The sequence below is a fragment of the Pleuronectes platessa genome, chromosome 13 (assembly GCF_947347685.1).
Source record: "Pleuronectes platessa chromosome 13, fPlePla1.1, whole genome shotgun sequence".
NCBI lineage: Eukaryota > Metazoa > Chordata > Actinopteri > Pleuronectiformes > Pleuronectidae > Pleuronectes > Pleuronectes platessa.
The window spans coordinates 15,866,943-15,892,864 of record NC_070638.1 but is presented as its reverse complement, the minus strand read 5'-3'; the positions used below and the strand labels follow the sequence as shown (position 1 = coordinate 15,892,864).

The 25,922-nt window shown below is 43.1% G+C and overlaps 3 protein-coding genes across 3 annotated transcripts; 1 reads left to right on the top strand and 2 right to left on the bottom strand.

The window, feature by feature from the left end:
- Nucleotides 1-3,207: 3,207 nt before the first annotated feature.
- On the bottom strand, nt 3,208-6,401 carry cldn1 (claudin 1). Its single transcript, XM_053438451.1, has 4 exons — nt 5,898-6,401; nt 4,898-5,062; nt 4,589-4,673; nt 3,208-3,870 (listed from the first exon to the last, which is right to left on the bottom strand). The coding sequence occupies exons 1-4, from the start codon at nt 6,118-6,120 to the stop codon at nt 3,708-3,710; spliced, it is 636 nt and encodes a 211-aa protein (XP_053294426.1). The 5' UTR covers nt 6,121-6,401; the 3' UTR covers nt 3,208-3,707.
- Nucleotides 6,402-7,007: 606 nt separating this feature from the next.
- Nucleotides 7,008-9,656, top strand: zgc:153913 (carboxypeptidase N subunit 2). Its single transcript, XM_053438450.1, has 2 exons — nt 7,008-7,283; nt 7,417-9,656. The coding sequence occupies exon 2, from the start codon at nt 7,423-7,425 to the stop codon at nt 9,001-9,003; it is 1,581 nt and encodes a 526-aa protein (XP_053294425.1). The 5' UTR covers nt 7,008-7,283; nt 7,417-7,422; the 3' UTR covers nt 9,004-9,656.
- Nucleotides 9,657-16,737: 7,081 nt separating this feature from the next.
- On the bottom strand, nt 16,738-18,559 carry LOC128454827 (transcription factor HES-1-B-like). Its single transcript, XM_053438384.1, has 4 exons — nt 18,316-18,559; nt 18,113-18,208; nt 17,746-17,833; nt 16,738-17,457 (listed from the first exon to the last, which is right to left on the bottom strand). The coding sequence occupies exons 1-4, from the start codon at nt 18,421-18,423 to the stop codon at nt 17,012-17,014; spliced, it is 738 nt and encodes a 245-aa protein (XP_053294359.1). The 5' UTR covers nt 18,424-18,559; the 3' UTR covers nt 16,738-17,011.
- Nucleotides 18,560-25,922: the final 7,363 nt, after the last annotated feature.

Genomic DNA, 25,922 nt, shown 5'->3' with positions numbered 1-25,922 from the left:
AACTACATTTTTATATTTCATCTTTAGCTGCTGCCAAGTCCGTTTGGTGCCTGTTGGGTTGCACCTGTGCTCACAGACACACATATGGAATATAATTGTTGAATAAGTGGAACATTCAAGACAAAACATTTCTTTTTTTTCTCAAATTAATACTGACGCATTGACTCGGTCAGCAATTTCCTGCCACGCAAGATCCCGTGCTTTTGCTGCTGCCACAGTATTGCTTCTTTTTAAAAATATATGCTCACTTTCTGCATACGCAGTCATTAATATTTCCAACTCCACTGGGGAGAAGTAGGAGGATCGAGGCTGTTTACCACTTGTTGCCATGGTGAATCATGTTATCTGTGTTCCATTGATGAAGGCTTTTTATATCCTCATGCACAAGCTTCACTCAGGGTTACCTTGACTCTGAGTTGATTGAACTAAGTGTTATCACCTGTTCTGAAACCGAAAACTTAGAGTTTGACAGCTCAGAGTTGCTCAACCCAGAGTTAAGGTTTTAACTCAGAGTTTGTTGAACCTGCTTTGTGAAACGGGCCCCTGATCTTAGGTGTTCCTCATTACCTGAATTCCCCCCACCTGTATGCCCTTAACTGTAGTTTGGGTTTACTGCAAATTGACAAGGTAGCATTATTGACAGTTGGATATGAAACCAGATTAGTTCCTGAAAGTACTTCCCCACATCTTGAAGAGGCTCCCGATTCATTCATTCATTCTGAACTTTGAAAATTTTAACAGAAGTCTTTATTCAGGCCCCAAAACTTCCAGCTTTAAGTCTAAACATTTTCAAACCTTATGATATATGAATCACATATCATTGTTAATGTCATGGTGATACTTAAGGTAAAAACTCTTGAGTTGAAGAAATGCTTCCGGTTTTGCCTTTGAATCATCCTGTTAAGACCCTGGTGGTTTAAGACATTTTCCCTTGTGCATCCTGCCTGTGTTTTGTTATGTCATGTCTTTCCCCCTGTTTATTTGTGTTGTCATGTGCTTGTTGTGGTTAGGATGTCAGGCCATGTGTGTTTTGTTATTGTCCTGAGACTCCGCCCTCTACTGCTTCCCACTCTTTTTCTCCCTCACCTGTTCCCCATCGTCAACCTGAGTGTTTGCCTAATTAGTTCACCTGTGTCTTGTCTTTGTTTCCCCTTCTATTTAAGCCCAGTCTTTCTGTTGTCCCCTGTCGGATTGTCTCATCATTTTTTGACTGTGAAGAAACAATGCCTGGATACTGCTATTTGTGAACTCTGTTATCTGGTATGATTTTGGACTCTGATTTAGGACTCCCTGATTTTTTTAGCCTCTTTGGAACTCTGTTTTGCCAAGTTATTGAATTGGATTTTTTGTTTTTGGCTCTTGTCATTTTTGACCTTTTTTGATTCCTTGGTTTTCCTATTTTTGTTAAATAAAGAAGTATTTTTTGGCATCTAAGTCTGCGATTGGGTCCTTGCTTTGTGGAAGCCTAACACATCCACCTGCTCCCTCAGTTTGCTCACAAGCTTGTTTGCTCTTGTCCAAACAGTGAATTGATGTGTTATGTCCAATCCAGAGTTGAACGAATCAGAAGTAACCTCAAATTAAATCAGGAAAAGGGTACCAATGGAAATTGGTATTTTTTAATACAATTTACTTGTTGATGCACTTAACCTGGAAAGGTGGCAGATTAGTAGATTCTCTTTTGTATAGTACACAGTTAGGAATATTATCTTTGTGTGTATGGTGTATTTTTCCCCTTTAACAGAATAAAAGGTTTGATCGATCATCCAAAATTATTAATACAGCTGATTGTCTCTCCAGTTAAATCTTCAGTGTTGCTTGTGCAGCACACTCATGGTTTGCCACAGGGTGGAGCTCTCTGCCCGGGAACCACTGTACATACAGTGTGAGAGGACAGCTGTGTATTTTCAGTGAAGGTGGAACTTCAGATAGAATCAGTTTGTGCGTGTACATGCGCTGGTGGGATGGCAGGTTTTAAATGTTCTGTAATTCTTTTGTATGATGATAACACACAGAGCTGTGTATAAATGCTCTGAGGAGTTTTCATGAAGTAGCAGACTTGACTTGTGTGAGCAGACGTGTTGGCACAGGAGCTGGTGGTCTGAGGTATTCCTGTGAGGTGACACTCCCCTGCTTCACATCGCCCTGTTGCTAGTTTTTATTCCCTGAGGCCACACATTTCTGCAGAAGACAACATGTTGGAAACTAAAAACTAACTTTTTAAAATTGTATTTCAACACATACCTGCTTTTCAAAATCAGGTAACTCTGTGAAGGATTGTTTTCTCTGTTTCATGTTTTTACATCATTGGAGCTTTAAACCCTCTGTCACATCAGCGCTAAAAGAACAACAAAGATGTATTTCATTCACAGATCTCCTCCTTCCTCATGATGACGGTTATACTGTGGCATTCGCACAAGGGGGGAAACATGGTGGAGGTGGGATGGGAGGTGTTTTTTTCCTCCCTCAGCCACCCACCCACACAAACAAACACACACACACACACACTTGTCCACACTTGCGTTTACATAGGCTGACCATTACAGAAGTCAGGTCTCACACTAGCCACCTCCTGCCTGTGTTCATGAACATATCAATGTGTAAACACAGTGAAGTATAAACAGGAATCCTGTGGCTCATGGGTATCTGTCAGGTTGGTTGCTGATTATGTTGTTGATTGCTAACACTCATGGATACACACGTGAATTGAAGCATTGTTCTTGATTGTTGTTTTGTTAGGAGCTTCTCTCTATTTTTGTTGCTGTTATTGTGGTTGTGCTGTGTGTGTAAATGGACCTAATGGACTGTAGTTATATGTTCAATCACACACCATTCACACACTGTCGGCACAGCTTCAGGGGCAAGCTGGGGTTCAGTTTGCTGTTGTGCAGGCCGGAGCAGCCAGGGATCGTACAATCAACCATCTGGTGGACGACCCTCCCTGTTTCCTGAGCCACAGCCACTGTGTGTGTGTGTGTGTGTGTGTGTGTGTGTGTGTGCTGTTTATTTTGTAATGTTAATTTGTATCTAAGTCAAATGTAAAGCTGTTTGACCCCACAAAGAATGGCTGCTGCAGTGCTATAGCTACGAGAAACCTAATGAATTAAACCTTTATGTTTAATGCTATTTATTTTTAAATGTACCTATATATTTCATCACTATGTACAAGTGTGTGTGACTGATAATAAAATAAACATTGTCATCATATTAGAGTAACAAAGATTTTTATTTTACATGTGATCAAATAATAAAGAAGCATCCAAACAAAGCAAAGCAACACAAATCTAACTAAAGTAGTTATCAGCTGCAAAGACTGTACAGACCCCTGAGATGTCTCTTGTGGGCAAAGTTATACTTGTTGTGATATTTAAACTCAAAAAAAATATTATAATGCAAAAAACACTTAAAACAAATGTTAACAAATAGAGTTCTTACTTAATGATTATGGTTTACTATACAATTTCAAGTGACATTTAAGATATATCATTTATTGTTGCTGTCATTTCTACTATCGATTCATTGTTCACATGTGAAAGTGTCAGAACATTTATTTTATAACAAAAAGAGATGATATTCTCATAAAAAGAAATGATATTCTCATATGGACGAAACCGAAACCTTGAACAAACAGCCCTTACAACAGCTGCGAACAGACATGCTGTTTATCACTCCTCCATGAGCGGAGGCTGAAGGGAGGGATGGCCCCTCTACACGTAATCCCTGCCCGTCGCTCCGCCAGAGTTGGACGCTGGGTAGCGTGGAGATTTCCCTGAGTCTTTGGCGGGGCAGCCGCAGCAGAGGAAGGACCCCCCGATGATGACGAGACTTGCAGCGCCCCATCCCACATACAGAGCACTTCCAAATTCATACCTGTGAATGACACACACATTATTTAATTTTCTTAGGTGAACATGGAAAAGATTTAACATTGTTCACATCACTATTCTAGAATGAACAACATAAACATAAACATATGTCTGTGTACAGAAAAACTGACAATAAACAAAATGACGTTATATGAAATATTCGTATTTGCTTTCTCTACGTTTGTACACTAAATATAAAGCTATGTGGTCATTAGGTATTAACTCAGCTTAGCATAAGGACTGAAAAGAGATAGAAATAGCTTGCCTGGCTCTGCCCACAACCAACGTGTACAAATCAAGTCATGACATGTTTTCACCTGAGTCTGACTGATTGTTGGTTGGTTTGTATGCTTTTAAGAAGGATAACAAAAAAAACGTAATCTTAAAGAATGGGGAATGGGTTCAATATGATCCTTAAAATGTTGGTGCAAATCCAGATCTGGGGGCGGATCAGGATTCAGTTTTTCTTTCTTTGACATTTGGAGATTTATACTCTCACATCCAGGGAACAATGTGTGAAATGTGGTTCAGATCGATTGAATTCAAGGGAACTTTTGCTGTTTCACTATTTCCCCAAATCTCAAACCATTGCATGATAAACCACATGAAAACTTGGCCGGCAGGAGAACAACAGCAGGATAAAAGATGTGAGTCCGTGTCAGTCCCCTGCGTCATTCCACAAACCCTCAGTCATACCTGATTATTTACCCACAGTTACTCACCTTGAATTAGTGGGAGTAAATGGGTTGTAAAAGTCCTGTGCTATTCTGTGCCCATACCAGGATGTTCCAACCAGAGCAAGCAGACCTGGAAAACCAACGAGCAGAGAAACGTCATGCTGTTGCATTTTTAAAGGTTAAAACATCTGGAAAAAAAAAACATATTCATGACAAGTATGATCCTGTTTGAGATTTGCTGCAAAAGGACAAGAGATAAGCCGACATCCCAGGTAGTGTGTGTATTTTCCAGAGTGTGTGTGCATGTGTGTGTGTGTGTGTGAGAGTGTGTGTGTCAAAAGAACAGATTCTGACCAGAAATGATGAAGACGATCCCGCCAGTCAGCGCCACCTTGTCCTTCTGCTCCGGCTGTTCCCCCATGCAGGTGGTGCACTTCATGCCCACCACCGACACCATGGTTGCAATAAAGCAAAGCAAGATAGAGGACAGCATCAGGCCTCGAGCGCCCTGAACAATCCCTGGAGACAAGGACACAACACAGGATCAGGTCTCAAGCAGATTCATCCGCTTTCAGGGGCGTTTTCTCTTATAGAAATTCGGTGCAGATCCAAATAATAATCAGTTTTTTTTACTTTAAATGTGGTTGTGGAGTGACATTCTAGATTTTAAGTCAAATCTATGAAAACCACACTTGTTTTTACGACATCCAATATCATCAGTTAGACATGAATCTCAGAGAACATCCTCTTGAGACAAACGGGCGGGAACGCCAACAACACGAGTCTCTACCATTTGAGGTGTTCTCATTCCTTCAACACCAGTTTCTTCTGGTGAAGCTGATATCACTGGTCTTTTATTGAATAGGACTCAAACATCCATCTACACAGATATTGTTTAGATTTGAAATGGAACAGTTTCTATTCCTTTTGAACGGATTTCAGTGGGAATAGAATCTTTGGAATCAGGCTCTATAGCTGCTGGTATTTGACAGACGTGTCTGTGCACGCACCAGGTCTGACATGGAGAGAAAGGGGTTCTGTAGAGAGGTTTGAATGACCACAGAGATTTTGTTTGTTTTACACGTCATGGGATTAGGTGATTCTTACACTAGTCAAAACATTTAATACATTTATCATTTTAATTCCATGAAGTCGCCATTAAAAACCAATCCAACATTGTTAGAGTAACAGATCAATCATGGTTCATTATGGCTCATTTCCTTCCCACAACCATATCCTTGTAAAAGAGGGAAATTATAATTTGTAGATGTCATTATGTCAAATATTTGCTCAGTTGTTGATAAGGGAATTTATTAACAGTGTAATGAAGACATGACGTAAAAAACAATGTTACCTGGTAGCTGCAGAAGAGAGTCATAGACTTTGCACTGAATCTGACCCGTGCTCTGTGATACACAGGTCTTCCACAGTCCCTCGTACATGGCCTGAGCCGTGATGATGTTGTCTCCTGCATAGGACGAAGCTTTCCACTCCACCATGACTGTGGATGCTATGGAGCCGATGAAGCCCAAGAAGGCCAGTGTGAAGCCGAGGAGCTGAATACCTGGGTTGGCCATCTCTTCACTTCAGAGATGGTAAAGTATTCAAATCAGAACAGAAATGAAAAAGACAAACCTCCTCGGGTTCTGTTGAGACTAAAAAAACGACTGAACTCCCTGCAAGTAGTTCCAGGAGGTTCCTGGTGGTGGATGTGATCCTGGACAATGGAGTCTACCTGTGCATCCTCAGGAAATAAACTGGAGGTGAGCAAGAATCCAGGAATGCTGGCAACCTCTGATTGAGGTTAGGAGGGGCAGGGCGACCCCTAGTGGATGTGATGTGCCCCAGTAGGGAGTAAAGCGACCCCTCCAAACCTCCTACCAGCTTTAAAAGGCAAGAGGCAAACATTGTGTGGCTGTTTCCTTTTGTCCTGCACCTCGAAGGCAAAATAGATGCTCTCTTTTACTTATTTCTATATATGGATCACATCACAACATTTCAATCATAATGAAAATTTGATGTTTTTGCCTGCGTTACTTTGTTTGTCTGGATTACATAAAAAGTACTGGTTGGATTAACACAAAACTTAGTGAAGGGATGCGGTCAGGGAAGATGGGGTGTTTTTAAACATTCTTATTGATTTTTTCAGATAATAATTCATGGATCTCGATGAAAAAAGGGGGACTGATATCTTTGAGTGTGTGAAATTTGGTGCAGATTCAAATAAAAATGTGGAAGTAAATGTGGTTTCATTTTTTTATGTGACTCTGAGTTAATTATTCTACACTACTGTTGTTTGTAGCTCAACAAAAAAATGAATTTAATAAAATATAGAGGTTGAATGAATAAAATACGTTGAGCTCATCACTAGAAAGATTGATCTACTTTTCCCATTTGACTCTTGGATCTATTTGTTTTGTTTCTGGCAAACAGTGGCTCAACCCTGACGGACTTGATTAAATAAAAACAGACCGAAAATCCACAGCTTCCTCCCACATGTTGTATTTTACAGGAGCAAAAAAACCACCTCTGTAATGTTCTTCTCTGTGAAACAGATTTCCTGATTTGCACTTTCGTCTACGTTGTGTTTGCAGATGAGAATGTGGCCAAGTCTGGAAACTGACCAAAGGTTTTGTCTTGCCTCACTCTGGCTTGTTGACTATTGCACTATGTATCAGTGGGCCCCCGGGGATCCACGAGGAGATCTGATTCAGGGCTGCGTGCTCCTGGAAACACACAGGTATGTCATGCTACTTAATCTATAGAAATGAGCATAACTCATTAATGTCAGCTTTGTACAGCACGCAGACGATGCACAGAAACAACATATTTGCTTCCCTGTAAATTCACACAAGCTGTCTTTGTGTTTCCAGTGGACAATGGACAAACACTTGTGTGTGACCCTGCTCCTGATGCTGCTTCTCTGTCCCAGAAGTAACACGGAGTCACAAACCTCATGTCCATACAGGTGCCAGTGTTTCACTCCGCTCCAGGTTCTGTGCGCAGACGAACGGATGACATCTTTGCCCAAGGACATGTCCAAGCAGGTCAAGGAATTTATTGTAATGACATCAGCTGTGGCCTACCTGCTCCCTCACACTTTAAAGGAGAGCCCCCAACTCACCGAGCTGGTCTTCTTGAACAACGCACTGCGGAGCATTCACGCTCAGGCTTTCGAGGATCTGACTCAGCTGCAGGAGCTGGAGATCAGTGGAAACCCCTGGCTGGAGAATTTATACATGGGGACTTTTTCCCGGCAGAAAAACTTGATGAAACTGCTGCTCAACTTCAACAGATTTAAGACTGTGCTCCCCGGCTTGTTTGATTCCCTGAAACAGATAGCAACTCTGCAGATGAAGGGAAACCTCATATCCCATCTGCCTATGTTTCTTTTCCTGAACCTCAACAACCTCCTCGTCCTGGACTTGTCACAGAATAAACTTGAAGAAATGAAAAGAGAAACATTTTTTGGTCTCACGCGCCTGCAGATCCTTAAAGTTAACAACAACCTAATTAGCAATCTTACATGTGACACATTCAAGAATATTTCCCAGCTGACAGAGCTTCACTTGGAAGGGAATAAGATATCAGAGCTCACTGACGGCATCTTCTCCGGTTTGACCCGGCTAAATGTACTGAACCTCCGTGGAAACCTTCTTACAACCTTCAGTCAAAAGGTCTTTGGATTCAACGTCTCAAATTTGAGGGAGCTGAACCTCAAAGGAAACCGACTGACTGAGCTGTCCTCTCTCAGCCGTCTGACGTCTCTCACCAACCTCGTCTTGTCGTCCAACCAGCTCTCCAGCCTTCCCGAGGACATTTTTAGAAATGTCACACTGCTTGAGAATCTGGATCTCTCTGAAAACCAGCTCTCGCTGCTGCCTGAACTAATCTTCTATAATCTCTCCGCTATCACATCAATCCACCTCCACAAGAACAATCTGAGGAGGTTAGAACCCAAACTGTTCAACGACCAGTGGCTCATGCAGCAACTCTACTTGTCTGACAACCAGCTGGAAACCCTCCCGCCCGGCCTCTTCGACCTCTTCATCGTGGAGCACACGGTGAGGCTTCACGGAAACCCCTGGAGATGTGACTGCCACATGTGGTACCTGCACGACTGGGTGCTGAGGAACAACAATATCATACAGAGGGAGGACAGCGTGCGCTGCAACAGCCCCGACCTTTTGAGACAGCGTGTGGTCGCCTCCGTGGACAGAGACCAGCTGGTGTGTCGGCTGTCTGCAGATGAGATGCCTGATATCAGGAGCTGTAGCATCAAAGCATTCAATGACGCCATGATCGTCAAATGTCAAGTGGATAAATGTTCGCCCATGATGGTGAAGGTGCAGTTTCAGGAGGACGATGGCAACATAAAGGAGCATGTATTGAGAAGTGAACGTTCTGAATGCAGCAATGGCACAAGGAGCGAAGGTTCACTAATGATCCCTGAATATTAAATTTTCGGTGTGAAAATTCTGTCCTAATGCATTTGTTGTTTCTTTACGTGAAGACTCTCATTATATGATCTGACTGTTAGAGTCAACACTGTAAACAAACCAGCTGATAACCAGTGAGATGTATGCTCCCGGGTGATAAGAGAGGTGGATGAACCCTTTCCTGGTAAAGTTCAAAGTTCAACTCACTGCTTTCGGAACATCCTGTCACTTCTAAAAGAATTTAAAGAAACGTGTCAATCATCTGCCAACGTGGGTTTTCGACTGTAGCGTGGGTCTGATCTGCAAACCCGCTCTTTATGTTAAACACTGTCAGCGTCAGTGTCACCGGTTTTTCTAGAAGAAAACTTAAGAACAAATGTTTTGCAGTTAAAAAGGTCGAAACATCTGTTCACGTTACAGGTCAATAAAGGATAATACTTTCCTCATGTAGACATTTAATTAAAAAAACATTAAATTCATGATCTGCAAATTGACCTCAGTCTATGATCAAAACACAAAAAGATAGGATTACTGGTGTGGTGAGTAATGTCCCTACGGTGCTCTTCAGTTTGGGGATTCCAAAAATCTGACGCACTCGAGAAAACAGTCAGTTAAATGTGTGATATTTCTCATGACTGTTTTATCATGTCAACAGTAAAGGTTTAAAAGGGAAACTGGATTTTTCTCCTTTTCTGTATTTGTTTTTTCTTGGTGTCTGATCTTTTAGAAAATTATTTTCTACTGCTTTTTATTAATATGCATTGGGTATCTTGATATTCAGATGAGTATAGTACAATATTTCCCGATAGAATATAGTGAAGTAGACGTGTAAAGTCGATTTTGAGTAATTATATTTAGTTGGTATTCAACACTGCCTAGACACACATATATTCTAGACATAGCTTGTCTAATTGAATCGTCCACTCTGTCGTCTACCGCTTTAAAAACGGATGGAGACCAACCGGTCGTCCTCCGATCACCACAGGGATGATAAAGAGCGAGGGTGCGGACGGGAGGAGGGAAGCCTCTGTGTGCAGCAACAAGGCACACAGATGGCTACACCTTGAATACAGCACTCTAACCCTGGCTTAATAAGGGTCAAAGGCCAGGGGGTCGATTGGGTCCTCAGTCTGAGTTGAATGACATCACAATTCACACGACAAAAAGTGCTGGCTGTCTTGTTTCCAGCGTTTGGAAGGATGGTCTTTAGGTTAGGGGCTAATCCTCACTTGACTAAAACTATGGGGTAAAACAGGCATTTAACATTAAGGGTTGTTAGGAAAGGCGCAGCAAGACATATGGAAGCCGTAAAGTGTATGTTCTTTATTTAGTGGGAAGCTTGGGTTTAAATCATCACATGAGTTATTTAGAACAGCAAAAAAAAGGAAGTAAATAAGATTTGCCAACTTAAAAAACACATTTTACTGACAAAACATGGATTCAATTATTTAATATAGTGTACGAGCTTGGCTGTCTCCGAGGTTTTTCTGATTGCGTTGGGGTTAGCACTTATAACACCTCCTAAATATGTACTCAGAGCTGCTCTGGTCAATAATTTATATTAACAGTAGTTATAAAGTCTACATATTATGTGATAGGTGTCTCTCATGGTGAAGAACCCACAGAGGATTTCCCCCCCACACTGCAGTTCCCCTCCACTCTAGCATTTAAGCTTCTTTTAGCAAGTTATTTTGGTGTATAATGCTGCTGTAGAGCAAAATGACTGTTGTGATTGTCTCTCATGAAATAAAATATCTGCTTTATATACAGTAATCTGCTCAGCCCCAAACAGCAGATAGAGCAGGTGAACAGTAACATCCTGTAAAGAGCAGGATACTGTATTTCTCATGAGTTGGTAGGGAACGAAATAGAGCTAAAAGGATCCTGACAACAATTGAAATGCTATTATGGCTCTTTGTGTGATGGATATGTGATTAAGCAAATACTCACTTTCATGTAAGCCATACCATGGATGTGTTAACAGCCTGTTGCACTGACCCCAATTAGCCAACAATTAGCTTACTCAGGTTTAAACCCTTTAAAAGATCAAATAAAATAGAAAAGTTTTTAAATCCATTTAAATTTTGAACTTAGGTTATTTTATATTTTTGCAATTCATCGTACTTAAACAAACCCCAGGTGCCTTTTCAAAGGGCTACCAGTTTAACCACAGTTCTACGTGATACATTATTTGTCTTTCTGGAAAATTATACATTTGAGCAATACCAGCGCTTGTCCAGTTTTGTTTCATAGGTTGAATGGAGTAATCTTTCAACCTGTCACCCTCCATCACTGCCAATTACTCTCATGGCCTGGCAATCTTAAGCAGCAGGGTCTGAGTGCCTTCCTGTGGGGCACAGAGAAAAGCAGCTCTTAACCCCCACACTAGGATCCCATCTCTGGCCCCTGCATAGTCGGCAGTTAGTGCCGGACACCACGCTCCACACAGCAGCTCCTCAGATGGGAGAGGAGAGAAACAGAGGGGTGGAGACATTATCTAGTGAGACACACAATGTCCAAAACAACACAAAGCACTGGGGGGTTTCCCACAGAGTTTAGACTGGTCAGTGAGGAGGGGGGCGTCGAGGGCAGGGCAGGGTGCCCCGGACAAAGAGTAGAGGTCATCTGAGACACAGTGCCCAGGGCAAGAATTCAAGAGGAGGGTATTTGATCTAAAAATGTAAACTAACTTTACATCAAGTTTCTTTATGTTGGTTTTGGCACCAATATTATTATTAAAAATATCTTACTGCATCAATAAGTCAGGATACGTGTGTCAGCCCTGAGAACAAACATCATCAGCCTCAGTGGAAAAAACATATTTTTACTCAACTCTAATTCTCATTGTTTTTCCCCCCTGCTTCTCTTCAATGAGTTCAGTGAGTCGTGACAAACGACGGCTCTAAAGTGAACAGGTGTCTGTTAGATCCTCTCTGACAGGCTGTGAGAGGGCGACAAACATCCTCCATGATACGATGACCTGAACATCTCAGGAACACAAACGGGCCATTTTGCAGACTCTAAACGAGAGGCTTGCTTACAAACAAGGGTCAATATTTACCCCTCAGTGCACCCAGACCCCCGGCTGGAGGCCAAATTGGTGGTGCTGACCAAATTAAGCACAGATGACCCGATCTGGGTGTTAAGTGGACGGGGAGGTGTCACCATAATGGTAATCTTTTTGCATACCGGTATACTGCCCCTTTGTCTTGTCCGTTCCTATTGGAGGATAACAAGAAGCAATAAGCTCCTTATCATCACTTTACAATTATGGAGGTTGAATCAGGATCTGTGGCCCCATGGACCTCGCTCTTCTGGGGCGTTCCTCCTTTTGTTTCCAGCTCCACAGATGGAGAGGTTTTTATTATGCATGCATGCAGCCCCTCATTGTATATTACAATATAGAGAAGAGTCATAGCAAAACGTAGCTGCAAAACCACTGACGTATACCTCCCACGCTCCAAGTTCTAGAGGCAGAAGTAATTTCTGAAGAGGCTTTTGTTTCCCGATGTAGAGACGTGATAAAAGAACGCTTGAGTACTTCAAGGAGAGAGGTGAAACGTCCTTTAAGAAACTCAAGTTTCTGCATATGAGCAGCTGAGAACGAGTCCTGGAGATGTTTGAGTATGCTTTAGAAGGCTGGTTTAGAAAGATATTGCTACCCATAATCTTCAATATAACATGAGTCCAGCACTTAGCAAGTCAGTCATAGCTTCCTGTTTTCAGAGGAAAAACTTTGACTTGCTTTAACTTCTAAACGTAAGCATCAAAATTGAGAGTGCCTCGTCTCCCAGCAGCACTGATAAAACAGCTGCCTGTTGTTGTCAGTGGTGGGGAAAGTACTCAAACATTTTACTCAAGTGAAAGTACAAACAAATAGACCAAAATGCAACCGCAAAGTGATCGCTCTAACTTTCCATCTTGAGAACATAAAAGTAGCTACTTGCTTTTAAATATAAATATTAAAAAGTAAAAAAATATATAGGAAAAAAGTATTTGAAAAAACACTGTGAACTATAATACTAATTACTACAATGCATTGTAAAAAGTTTAGTTGAGTAGAAAGTACAGATATTTGCAGATTATATGTAGTGAAAAGTACTCGGAAACAAATCTGATTAAGTATAGTACAGATACTTGAAAAGGTAAATGTACACCTCACCTCTGGCTGATGTAAATGTCAATAAAGTGTTAATGGGTTTTTGGCCACACCCACGGTAGCTCCGAAAGGGGGGATTTTTGCAACCTGGCAGCTCATAGGGTTAGAAGTTAATTTCTGATTAATCATCTATAGGTAACAACTCAGTTATTACTCATCTATATATTTTGAAATTTATAAATGATTTATTAAACATCTATAAAGCATTAGTTACATTTTGAATCGTGTAAAAGTAGTGTTACCAGATATAGTTTTTCTTGAAAGTTAGAGAATCATCAACCTTGCATTCATTCAGTCATGCTTCCCAGTCATTGGCTTCCTCATCACCTAGTCTAGAAACATATTCATACTGCTCATGTGTACAGTGCAGCCATTATAAAAGTGACTGTTACATATAATCAAGCCCAACCTACAACACCTAACCTCCTCCTTATGTGCTACATGTATATTAAGGGGTATTAAAGGAAATTTAAATACAGAACAAATATATAGAAAAAAATATAAATGTAATTAAACCGGTTTATACAGTGTAAAGAAAAAGATTATGTGTCAGAATATGTACAGTGACTGGATTGCACATAACCATTTATATTTTCAAATGAATATAGTACAGTGTATATTGCACAGTTCAGAATTGTTAAAGTGTCCATAGTGGTGGTGCATTTAGTTTTACTGGGAGCAGAGCTGACTGTACAGTCTTGCTGCTGCAGGAAGGAACGCCCTGCGATACCCCTCCTTCAGACACTCAGTTCTGTGATCTCACCAGAGTAACTGCTCTGCATTACTGCTGCATTAAGTTCAACAGGCCAAGATACATGCAGACATTTCTTTCCTCTGGTTTTCCTCCAGCACTTGTGTGTTTTGGTCTATTTTCAAATAAATTTGGCTCACAAAACTATAACAATTATAATACACACAATAAATGCAGGTATGGCATGTCAAACTTGAAAAGAAAAATGAAATTACCTGTAAGAGAAATGGACAAAACTACAGAAACAACCGTTACAAAAATAACGTAATTCCTCAGTGAACCAGATTTATCCTTTCAGCTTCACTTTGACCGTTTCATTCTCTTTCAGGTTAATTCAATCGATCCCTTACACATGTTTTTTCAGTCTTATCAGCTAAAGCCAGACCAAAAGTTAAGGCTGTAATTGGAGCATGTGTATTATGGGATGTCTCACTTTGAAGGAACACCTGCAGTGTAAGTGTATCTTTATGGTCCTCTTCATAAGCCTTCACGGGCGCATGGCCAAGAACTACAGCGTAAACAAGACCCCCACCTCCCACCTCCTCTCCGACACTCAACACATTTCTTTTGAAGATGCACTGACTTGTGATGTACTACCTCAGCTACTCAGTATTAATGGCCACAGCATCATCTCTCTGGGTGGGTCCGAGGTTATAAATTTCCCACTTCAGTGTAACCGAGCCCTGGCGATACTAAATCCACCCCCGGATGCTGCACTTCCTACAGTTTCTGTGAGTTTTCCAAAAAACAACCTGCTAAATCAAAAAGGGATGAATCGGAGTGAAGGGACAAAGAGTATTGTCCATTCACCATTGATATCGAGTGCATAATCTATTCATTTGCCTTGATGTGAACCACCGCTGACTACTTCCACCCCCATCATGCACCATAACAACCCTATGAACAATACCGCGCCGGTTCCCCCTACGAGGCGGAGGCGGTGGAGGCTTCCGGTGTGTGTCAGAGGGAGACAGTGTCGTTAGGCAGGGAACCTGTCACTCTTTGTCACTGTGTTTGTGAGAGGAGGCCATCGATCACAGACCTCAGGCCCTGCCCAGCTACGTGTTTACTGTTCTCTGCTTTTACTGGTTTTGGGAAAATACTACTTAAAAGTGGGGTGTTGACTGGGGAGGAGCAGGGAGAGGGGATAAGACAAAACATAGTAAGAGGGGAGTGACACTGGTAAACAGAGCACATTTCATTGATATTTATGTTATATTTTACTGAAGCTGCTTCACACAGAACCACTCCAGCTACTCCATCACTTAAAGGTGTGGTTGTGGCAGCGACCTGGCACTTCACAACTCCTCTTATCTGAAGAGTGCAGCCCCGGCCTGAAGAGTTCTCAAACAGCCTTTAGGACCAGGACCTTTGGGAGCAGCCGACAATAAGACCTTCTTTAGCATGGTGAAAGTGACAGCATGGTCCTACCCCCTCCTGGCCATTAAACCTCTGACTGGATAAACAAGGGGAAGGCCCTTTATAGAGATGGAGAGGGTCACAAAGAGAGGAGCCATTGAGCCACTGAGGGGCCCGTCTTTGTTTTTGTGTTTCGGACGGCTTTCTCAAAGGATGCTCTGATAAGAGGGGGAGCTCTATTTTTGTCTTTAAGTCCTCCTTACTGCCACTCTTCTCTCAGCCGGGCCAAAACAGAGATGTGAACTTAATTGACTTTTGCACAAATTTGCACATTTTCAATAACTTTAATTGGCATACTAAATTCAAATTTAGGATTTGGCTCCAACAACAGACAGTATTTGCGAAATATTGGGCACCCGTTCTTCAAGGAAACCGAGGCAACTCAGAGACTAGTGGTTACGTCTGCTGCTGTTGCGACATAATCGCTTAAATTCCATGAATAGTAAATCAGGAACAACCAAATGGCCGTGGACTATGTGAGAGTTTCCTCTGGAGGTGCGATTGTTTGATGCCGTCAAAGGGAGACCTTGTCTTCTGGTGATGGGCTGCCAGGTCGGTTGATGGGTTGCCAGATTTAGGGCAACATGCTGTCTACGCAGCCCTTGTCTGTGCAGTGTGAATGAGGGGCACCTGTGACCTCCGGTCACGCTCTGCTTGTGGCTTGCTGTGTGAGCACCACGCTCAAGACACACGCTGGGACTGTCAGGCCTTCAACTGTCCGCTAAACGGACAAAGATTTGACTGACTCTGCAGGGGCGCTTGCTGCTGTCGCTGATGATGATCTTGAGGCTTTGTTCAAAAACACATATCAAATCATTTCATATCACAGCGACAGTCTGCACATTAGATGAATATCAGATATCTTCTGGTAGCAGAAAGGTGCAGAGAATAATCCTCAAAAGTAACAACATACACTTAATCCTTAAGTAATGTCAGTGTCTTGTTCAGCCCAGTCATCATTTAACCCTAGTAGGTTCGCCACCATGCCCTATCTATTTCACACTTCCCCTTTGGCAGGAGGGCAGACAGGCCTGCGCGTGTCAGCAGACCCGGTCCCGCCCTCCTAACTGCCTGGCAGCACGTCTTTTGGGCTCAACACGACATCTCAGGTTCCCAGCCACGTTAGGGAGGTATTTATTTCAAGCCAGAAAACAGATTCCCATGTCGCTGCGAAGGGGATTATCAGGTGGGGACATGGCTTGCAGACGGGGGGCTCTGTTTAAACGGCTGCTGTGCATGTGCAAGGGGTGTTCATTTATAAAGACCTCCCCCAGGTCTGAGGTAAGGTATGACCCGAAGGCTGCACATGCAGGCTCATCTGCGTCTGTATGAATGGACATTAGCAACATTACATGATTGAGGTTTTTTGGTAGAAGAGAAATGACCGAGACACCACGGCTGCAGAAATTGTTGTAAACATCAAAAAAACATTTTATTCATCTTAAAAATACAGTGCTTTTCAAGAGCTATACAAGAGCTTTTCTTGACCTCCTGAGCCAAATGAATTGTGCCATATCAAAAACAGAAATCACAGGCCAAGAAAATAAGGCCAAGAATATCTATCCTCCTTATAAAAACACAAATATGTGTAAACATCCCTCTCAGGTAGGTATTTAAAAAATAATTTACAAAATGTACAAAAATATGTTTTATTCTGTGATAGTCCTTTTTCTCCCCACAATCTGTTGTGGGGTGATTTTCTACCATGGTCTCCACACAGAGTCTGAGGTGGCCGGGGGTGCGACGGGTGACACCGGGTGACTGTTTTGTGCACCCAGAGGTATGAGAGCCGCACTGGGCACGAGAAAAGTGAAATGTCCATCTGGCGCAGGCACAACCTGGAAGCCACCGTAGAGCTTCATCGCTTCCGGGGAAACATGCATCGTCGAGCCAATTTTGCAAGGCACCTGCGGGGCTGAGGCAGCTGGAATGTGTGTGTTGGTTTGTCCGAGCGCGCCCGGGTGAGCGCCATAGAAGTTGACAGCACTGATCTGGGTCACGCAGGCCGCCAGGTGGCAGAGGAGACGGGTCCTCACCTCTGTGTTCACCCCCTCACACGTGGACAGGAAGCGGGTGACCTCGCCAACACACTCGCTGAACCCGGCTCTGTATTTACCCAGGACAGATGGATCTGTGTTCACAGCAGCTGCCAAAGAAAAAAGAAAGACTCATAAATATATAGATAAACAGATAAATAAGATTGATTGATTTTTATTATTTTATATTATATTACTTGACAAATTGTCTAAATTTTAATAATAAAAAGTTTGATTCTATTCATGTTGCAGCCCGATGGCAAACACATACAGCTGTGCATGCAGGGGCAGTAAATCTTGCAGTGGTTGTAGCATGTGTAGCATCTAAAGTTAAACATCCCAGAACGACTACCGGCACATCTGCATGGTCAATCCACAAATGGTTATAGTTACAATACCTGTCATCTGAAGTCGCTGCATGTTCCTGAGGTGCTTGACGGTCATCTCCAGTATGTCGGCCTTCTCCAGTTTGGAGTGTCTGGAACTCTGAACACACAAAAATGTCAAGTTAGTTCACAATTTAGGTTAAAGATCATTAATAGATGTATATAATCTATGCATGTTAAAATGACTATGTAGTTATCTGAGAATGTTAATGTGAAAATGTATTGATCTGTGCATTTAAAAATGAAAATGTAGTGAACTGAGAATGTTAACGTGAAAGTTTTGTAATCTCAGCATGTTAAAATGTGTAATGTGTGCATATTTAAATGGAAATGTAGTGATCTAAGCATGTTCAAATTAGACATCTGTGCATGTGCTTACATCTTTCTTCAGTGCGTCCAGGATGAGGGTCTTCAGCTGCCCCAGACTCTCGTTGATGCGTGCACGTCTTCTCTTTTCCATGATGGGTTTGGAGGACTAGAGAGACACAAGGTTGAAAATGCTTTTATTATGATAGTTTTCATTATAACATTTAAGCAAACAAATGAATCCAGGTTTCAAATGAAAACACTGCGAGGACCGACCTTTCTGCTCTCCGTCGGGGCTCGGGGTCTCTCCGGTGTGGAGTGTCCACTTGCCGGAGTTGCAGCCACAGCGGATGGAGACGTTCTCTCCAAAGTTCCTGCCGGCATCTTCCCGTGAGTTGAAACAGTGTGTAACCGTAAAAAGTAAAATAACGGAATCAGTGGCAGAGACGAGTCCAGTCCCGGTGCGGTCCTCCGTGTCCCGACTGAACCTCAGCGCACTGATCTGATGCTAAATGTCAGACTGACTCTGTCTCGGGTTTCCGCGCCTGGATGCTTATTTATAGAGCCGCAGACTGCACGCGAGCGGCTCGTGCGCGGGTTCCCTGCTTCCGTCGGTGCGGCCAATGAGCGCGCAGGGAGGCGGCGGGGCTCGTGCGACCGGACGCTGCCATTGGTTACCAGCTGTCAGGATGCTGCGGGAGTGAGGTGTGATGGAAAGTGCTGCTGTCCACGTTCAAAGCTGCTGCACGGAACAAGCGTGCAAATGTGGATTTAACAATTTATCTTAGACTAATGACGTTGTAAAAGTCGGAATAATGGCATTTCAGCAGCTGCTACACCAAATAAATTCCATTGATCTTAAAGCAATTGGTAGTTTTTGACACAGAATTGCCACCTGTTGCTGGGTTACATTCATTTTAGATCCTGTACTGTGGCATCCTTCTAGACATCTATCATTATTTTGTCGAGTTAGTTATTATTTACCTATTCATCCTAAAATGTTGAAAGGATTAATAATCGTCTATAAATCTAGAATGTAAAAAACATAAAGAGGCTACATGGATATAATATGTTCTATAAATGTGTTTTTCTGAACCACTACTCATCACATTCTTTTCACACTTTTATCATCTTTTTTTGATTGCCAGTATTGTGGGTCTGTATCCCATAATAACCCTGATGAAGTGGAGAATAGAAATCACTTTTAACAGCCTCATGGCTCAATTGGGTTCATCCTCTGCAACAGAATAATCTGATTCTTCTCTCATTATGTTAAAGTTGAATGTTTAACAAGGTGTCTATAGAGAAACAGAGCGTTCACCTCTGTCGGGTGCACACACACACTCTGGTTTCAGGGGTCAGCGAGTGCTTCAGAGAGGCAGTGAAGGCCTCATCCTCTGACACACTCCAGGCCTGATGTCCAGTGAAGAAGAAAATCTCCTGCACACTCAGTCTGTCCTCTCACTGCCATGAACTCTGACACCTCTGGTCTGTTATCAGCGACTGGGCCGAGGCTGAGGAGTTATTTAAAACCTGTCTGACCAAGAATTTCAATTCAAAGGTTTTAGAAAATATATCAAAGGATTCATTTGTTTATCTCCACAATCTGTGCGGCAGCTTCTTCTTGGTGAGTTGCAGTTGGTAAGTAGAATAGTTTTAAATTGTATTCATCAATTACTTTATTTTCATTTTCTGTTCCTAATCTTTTAGTTTGTCAACTTTAGGCGTCACGTGTTTGATAGAAACTGGTATGTTTTGGGAAACCTAAATGATTATTTGATACATCTAATAAAATACTCAAACTTTACACTGTTATTGTTTTTTCTTTTTATTTATCAAACAAGATTAATTTTTTTCTCCTCCCACATATTCAATATTAAGCACAGTATGAATGTTGAATAATATTAGTTTTTATTTTTCTCCCTATAAAACATGGTTTTCTGTTATGGAAAGTATTGCATTGCTGGATAAATATAAAACAGAAATTGTGATTATCATTATTATTAATCGTAGTACTGTGACAATTGACACGTTATGTCTTATCTTACTCATTTGGTCTGAACCACTGGTTTTACACAGTATTTATTTACTAACAACAAGTAAAGAGCCACTTGAATCCCACTGTCAGGGCACATGTTACTTGTACCATGTAGTTTCAGTGTTTTATTTAATGACAGACATCTCTGTCTGGTCCATGTTTACTGTGAGACTCCTCTATCTCTATGATGGACTTCAAACACTCTCTGTAAAGCTCCTAAATCCTCAGAGGTGAAATGACCCCAAAAGCAGGTCAGTGTTTGCATTCGCAGCTTCTTGTGTGCACGAGCAGGCCGACGACAAGCACCACTGGCTTCCTGACCTGAGTCAATATTAAATTAAATCAAACCTCCAGCGGAATGAGCTCGACCATACATATATAACTAATTAACACACTAGTCGAAAAATGCATATAACGATTTATTGTTCTTTATTGAAAAGAGAGCATTAAAGTCAGTGTTGTACTTGTTGTTATCGAGCTTTAGCAGATAAACACAAGAGGTAATTTTTCCTTTACATATGTAAATTTAATGTGGTATAAAAACCTTTCTGTTTCCCACTTCTGCAACCCCCCCCCCCCCCCCCCCCCCCCCCCCCCAAGTGCTCAGTTAATCTTGTCACTGGATATTTTAACATGTTGCTGCTTTAAAGGAGGCAGAGCTCTGTATACACAGGATGAGAAGGTTTTTGGAGAAGAGGCCACGAAGCAATAAATTATGTCCTATCAGTTGTGTTTTCACTGAGCCTGCTGCTCTGTCACAAACAAGCCTTTATTGTGCAGATGGAGATGAAGACATGAGGTTTATAGCACGCTCCTGATCTGTATCAGTGTGGGAACCCTGCAGCGGGGGGGGGGGGGGGGGGGGGGGGGGGGGGGGGTCCAGACGGCGATGGAAGCTATCAAGGTCCAGCTTGTGACTGATAACCACATGTGGAAGGAAAGTGTGGCAGGAAGACATGCACTGGGCTACTGATGATTTGGGTTTGGTTAGTTGATATAAAATGACACATCCGACTTATTTCTCTCATTGTCCCGGGTGGGTACACCAATAATGCTCAAGATCAAGATGAAGAGATTAGACAGTTAAGTTAGAAATTTGAGATATATATATATATTTTGAAATAGGTTCAAGATGAAGTTTAATTATTATTATTAAGAATCTCCACCTAGAGGAAGCATTACTAGTGGCCAATTTGCAGGAGGATTTGACTTCACCTTGATTTAATGATGCAAAAAAAACCTGAACTAATAAGATAGTATTTAATTGAAAATGATCAATTATAAAGCTGTAACTTGCCATCACTCACTGACTCCAAACCAAAAGCTCACTCTAACTACTTGGTTTTGTTGCTGTTTCAAGGCTTCTATGAGGGACCAGTACCATGAACTATAATTAAAAAAAAACTCTGGATTGAGCAGACAAATAGTTTTCAACCCTCTTTGTCCAATATGTCTGTCTCTCTATACCAGATGTAGTTCAGACATTTGCATCCAGGGCTTCTAAAGCCAGGTCATAGGAACTGTATGAGGAATGAAACCCAGATGCATATGTGAGGATTTTGAAGCTGATGATGTTCTTCTGATCTTAATGTCTTACCCAAGTGGAAAAGAAGTGAGATAGCAAGATCCTTTCCTATTAAACCCGTCTAAAACTTGTCTATCCTCTTTAATGAAGGCTGACTGATTTTACATGTCAGAGCAAAGAATTTGAGAAAGTTGATTCCATGTCATTCTATAGAATATACAGTATTTTCATTATGTATATAATGAACCTTCATCTCTGGAAATTATAAGTCTGGGTGGTCAAAGCGTGTGACTACCACCGCTCATGTGGTGGAGGCAGATGTGACACACTGCAAAGTCAAATTGATTCAATATCAAGTGATATCTTAATACATATTTCAGCTATGGATAGTTGAATGGTAACTTGACAGTTGCCACACTGCTCTCCATCCCAGTCCAAACACAGTGGTCCTCGGTCTCTCCTCCACCCAGCCACCTCTGCTGACTGGGCAGTCAAATGACCATCCACATCATCAAATACCGCAAAGGTTCCCTTTCAACTGCTGGCATGAAAACATCTCAGGCCAGGATGGGGAGGGCACAGACAGAGGGATCACTTAAACATCTCATCCAGTGCTCTGCTCGCTCTGCGTCCCTCCTTCTGCCTTTGAATTCCCCCTTATAGAGGGAAGGGGGGCCCTTCCATAGCAACTCCCAGCCCCTGGCTCTGCCCGCCTTTTGTCCCCCTCCCCAACAGCAGTTTCTGCTCCAGGAGCCTTAGACAAGGCTTCCATTAATTGCGGGCCTGTGTGGAATACACGTGGGACAATGGAGCCAACAGAGTATCCGGCCCCCAGACAAGGCTGGAAACAAGTGGTACAGGAATCCGGCAGAATAGACTCGTCCTGGCTGATGTCACTGAATACATTTACCTACCTCAGAGCACATTCACTCCGCGCTTTGTTTTATTCGGACAAAAAAAGCAGGGGTAGGGGGAGGTAGCAGTATCAATGGAGAAGAGGAGCTTGAGGGGGTGGGCTCAAGGATGGGAAATAACTGGTCGTCATGGCGATGCGCCGAATCCAAAATATGGTCGAATTTAGCCGAGGCAGAGATGTAGAAAGGGTAGAGGGCATTAGATTAAACCCGGTGTGAGATAAGAGAGGGCTGAAAACAGAGGTTTAGTTTTTTTAGCGTATTCAGGCCTGTTTATACGGCAATAAAGAGCGGATAAAGGAGCGGGAGATTAGGAGACTCATCTAGGCTCATGTTTGTCAACAACAACCTGAGCGGTTTCAAGTCAGCTTATTCCAAGTCAGTACACCGGCCTCGGAGGGGATGCTTAGCTGCTGCAAGTGAAGCTGCGGAGGAAAAAGGGGCACCATAGCAACTGGTATTTCAGCATAACAACCTGCCATCTGTCACCTAACGTGGTGGGTTCTTTCTTGAAAAAAAAAAAAAAGCATTTAGATCTTCAACTTGGAGGCAAAGGCAATGAGACTGAAGTCTTATTGAACTCTGGGTCTCCTCCTTTGAAAAGGGAACCCAGTCATCGCCTTATCCCTCATCAAATTGAAAAACGCTTTTAAGAGTTTCTGAGAGAGGCCTCACATTTAATTTTTAAAACCCAGACTTGAAAGTGCTCCTGCACCACATTCAGCAGTGGAAACTCTTTAAAGGACTAGTTAGCATGTAGATTATATGCATTTCAGTGCATTGTCAAAGTGTCTAAGTGTATTTACATGTTAATATGTTCAGGGACACTATCGTCTTGAAAAGGTGTTGGGGGGAGGCTGGTTAACTGTGTTTTTTTCTCTCCGTGCTCCATGAGAATGTGATTTCTTTGTGCCATCAAGGTTCAAACACATTCCTGTAAGGCCATGGATATTACGAGGATTGATTCCGAGCAGCAAAACAACCGGTGAACCTGTTGCTCCTCAGTCGAAAAAAAATAAGACTTTTTACAAGTCTAGTAAGTCGGTAAAGATAACCTAGCAGGTGCTTAGGTTAGATTTATTTTTCCTTCTGATGGATAAAGACGGTGAATCTTTTATCTATTATTCAAACGTCACACGCTGAAAACCCTGAGCCCTGCTGATGCCCGGCCGTGTGGTGCTTATCCTCATCCAAGATTAGTCCATATCCATGAGTGTGTTTGCTCTGGGATTTATGAATGTGAAGATGGCCCATTCTTGCCGCTCAAGATGACTCACAAGACCGGCGTTTTGGCCACTTACGTGGTGAAAGCGGCCCGGGGGATGCCCTTTCAGCACTCGAGGACCTCTGGCTGAGTCTCCTTCACACGGCAGATCAGCCTCACTTGGAAAAAAAAAAAAGTCCTCGCTCTTCACAGGGGGAGCTGTCCTGAGGGATGGCGCGCTCCTTGTCCCAGGGCCTCCCTCCTTCACCTGCCGGCTTAGCGCTCATCACTTATGCACATAATCCCTGGTTAGTGCATGTGATCCACTAGCCCAGGCCCAGGCCCCTGGCCCCGGAGCCTCCCCTGCTCGCATGCTTGCTGGGTGGCTCCTGGGTGACCATGGCAACCCTCATCTTCTCATGACAGTTAGGCTTCAGTCATGGCTCTAAGTCCCTCTTCAGCCTCTGTGCGTCTTTTTCTGCCCGCTGCTCTCTGTCTCCCAAAGCCGTCCTCTGTTTGTGTGTTGCTCTATCTATGGCTCTCTGTCTCCTTTCTCCCCGTTTGGATGTTCCCATGCTTTGGCCCTGCAGAGTCTTCAAAACTCCTAAGCGGTGCGGCACCTTCAGGGGCCACAAATGTGTATCTCTTCCATTCTCATCTACGTTTAAAGTCTGGATTCGCCATCTTTGCAGATTGTGGCCCAAATGACGGTCTGACCTCATTTAATTGTAAGTCCGATCGGTAAACGGAGATTGTGAGATACATTTGTGCACTGCGTTTCTTTGTGGTCACCGCAGGCCTCTGAGTGCAGATCGTCTTACCCTGAAGCAACCACGCAGCCTCAACCATTAGTTTGTTTAAAGGGCTGAATATCGCGCACGACCCTTGGGGGGAGAGGGAGAGAGGCAACCCCAGCGATGTTGTGTGGCCCCACACTAACAAGTGTCACAGTGATCCGAGCCGGTCCTCCCCCTGTGTGAACGCCATGTGAGAGGCGGCTCCATCCATGCCCCTGCCACCTCCGCACAAGGCCCTCCATTGACTTCTAACCTGTTGAGGGACCACGGGAGACAAAGAGCCGCGGGGCGGGGCCGTCCCTCCGACAAGCCTGTGAACAAACGTTAACACGGCTGCAACTGTCCACCCCCTGAATCACTGAATTTATTGACCAACCACAGAGCCCATTCAGGCCTGCGAGGACTGATAAAGGAAGGGGGACAAGGAACGCCATGAAGGCCCAGGGAAGAAGCCCATACTTAGGGGACAGGAGGGAGGAGAGGGGCTTTGTGTCCGTCTGGTGGGTCACAGACCTTTTACCAGACGTGGGTGCCTTTGTGTCATCTGTAAAATGAGGCCTACCGTAAGTGAGCATCAGGTTGGCCTTGTGTCCTGACTATTAATCACGACCAGGGCCTTATGAGTGTCCAGCCACAATTAGAGAAGACGCAGCCGACTGGTGTCTGCATGTGGACTTTGTAAAGAATAAGTGAATGCATGTGTGCGCATGGTGAGAACAGACACATCGGGAAAGTGCCTGGATTCTTTACGACAAACTTTCAGCGCAGAGAAAACTGTGCTACAGTGGCAGTTACTTTTCAAAATATTCCGAGCGGGTCTGATCGCTCTGTGGGATCCGTTGTAAGCAAAGAAACAGCAGACAAAGACTGTGTGCACAGGCCCAAATCTTGAAAGTACACGACTCAGACAAAGAAACGTATGGGTAAAAGAGAAAGGAGATGAAGTCCAAAATGTTTGAACCAGCACACGTCTGAGTGCAAGCTTGAGAAAATCTTTTCCAGCGAGTATCTAGCTGTGAGGAAGAAAGGCTGTGTGTTTTAGCGTCTTTATGTCTTTCCACCACTCTCCATCTGCTGCTCTACTGATACAAAGAGAATACAGCAGAGAGTACACAAAAACCCATATTGCTTTGTGGAGAGGCAACACTATCCACAGAGCTGCACAGCAAACACCGGGCGAAAGCAAGACATCGCGGCTCTGCACACATCGGTGTTGACAGAAAAGATGATCCGTGCAAGTCAGGGAGACACACATGAATTCATGATGCCTCCTCATCCTCATCATGAATATTCCCAAAAAGGCTCTTCCCTGATCTGTGGGACATTCTTTTCTTTTTGGTACAAGTGAGGACCCCCGTCCCTTATTCAGTCCCCCCCTAAATCCACCCATTCACTGCTTATAGGC

Bases quoted from the DNA above. Each gene is read 5' to 3' on its own strand.
- cldn1 (XM_053438451.1), bottom strand. From the start codon at position 6,120: ATGGCCAACCCAGGTATTCAGCTCCTCGGCTTCACACTGGCCTTCTTG. The intron at 5,063-5,897 runs GTAACATTGTTT...CCTTGTCTCCAG, and splicing joins CTCTCTTCTGCAGCTACCAG to GGATTGTTCAGGGCGCTCGA. The intron at 3,871-4,588 runs GTGAGTAACTGT...TGTCATTCACAG, and splicing joins TTTACTCCCACTAATTCAAG to GTATGAATTTGGAAGTGCTC.
- zgc:153913 (XM_053438450.1), top strand. From the start codon at position 7,423: ATGGACAAACACTTGTGTGTGACCCTGCTCCTGATGCTGCTTCTCTGT.
- LOC128454827 (XM_053438384.1), bottom strand. From the start codon at position 18,423: ATGCCGGCAGGAACTTTGGAGAGAACGTCTCCATCCGCTGTGGCTGCA. The intron at 18,209-18,315 runs GTCGGTCCTCGC...GTGTCTCTCTAG, and splicing joins CCCCGACGGAGAGCAGAAAG to TCCTCCAAACCCATCATGGA. The intron at 17,458-17,745 runs GTATTGTAACTA...TTTCTTTGGCAG, and splicing joins GCAGCGACTTCAGATGACAG to CTGCTGTGAACACAGATCCA.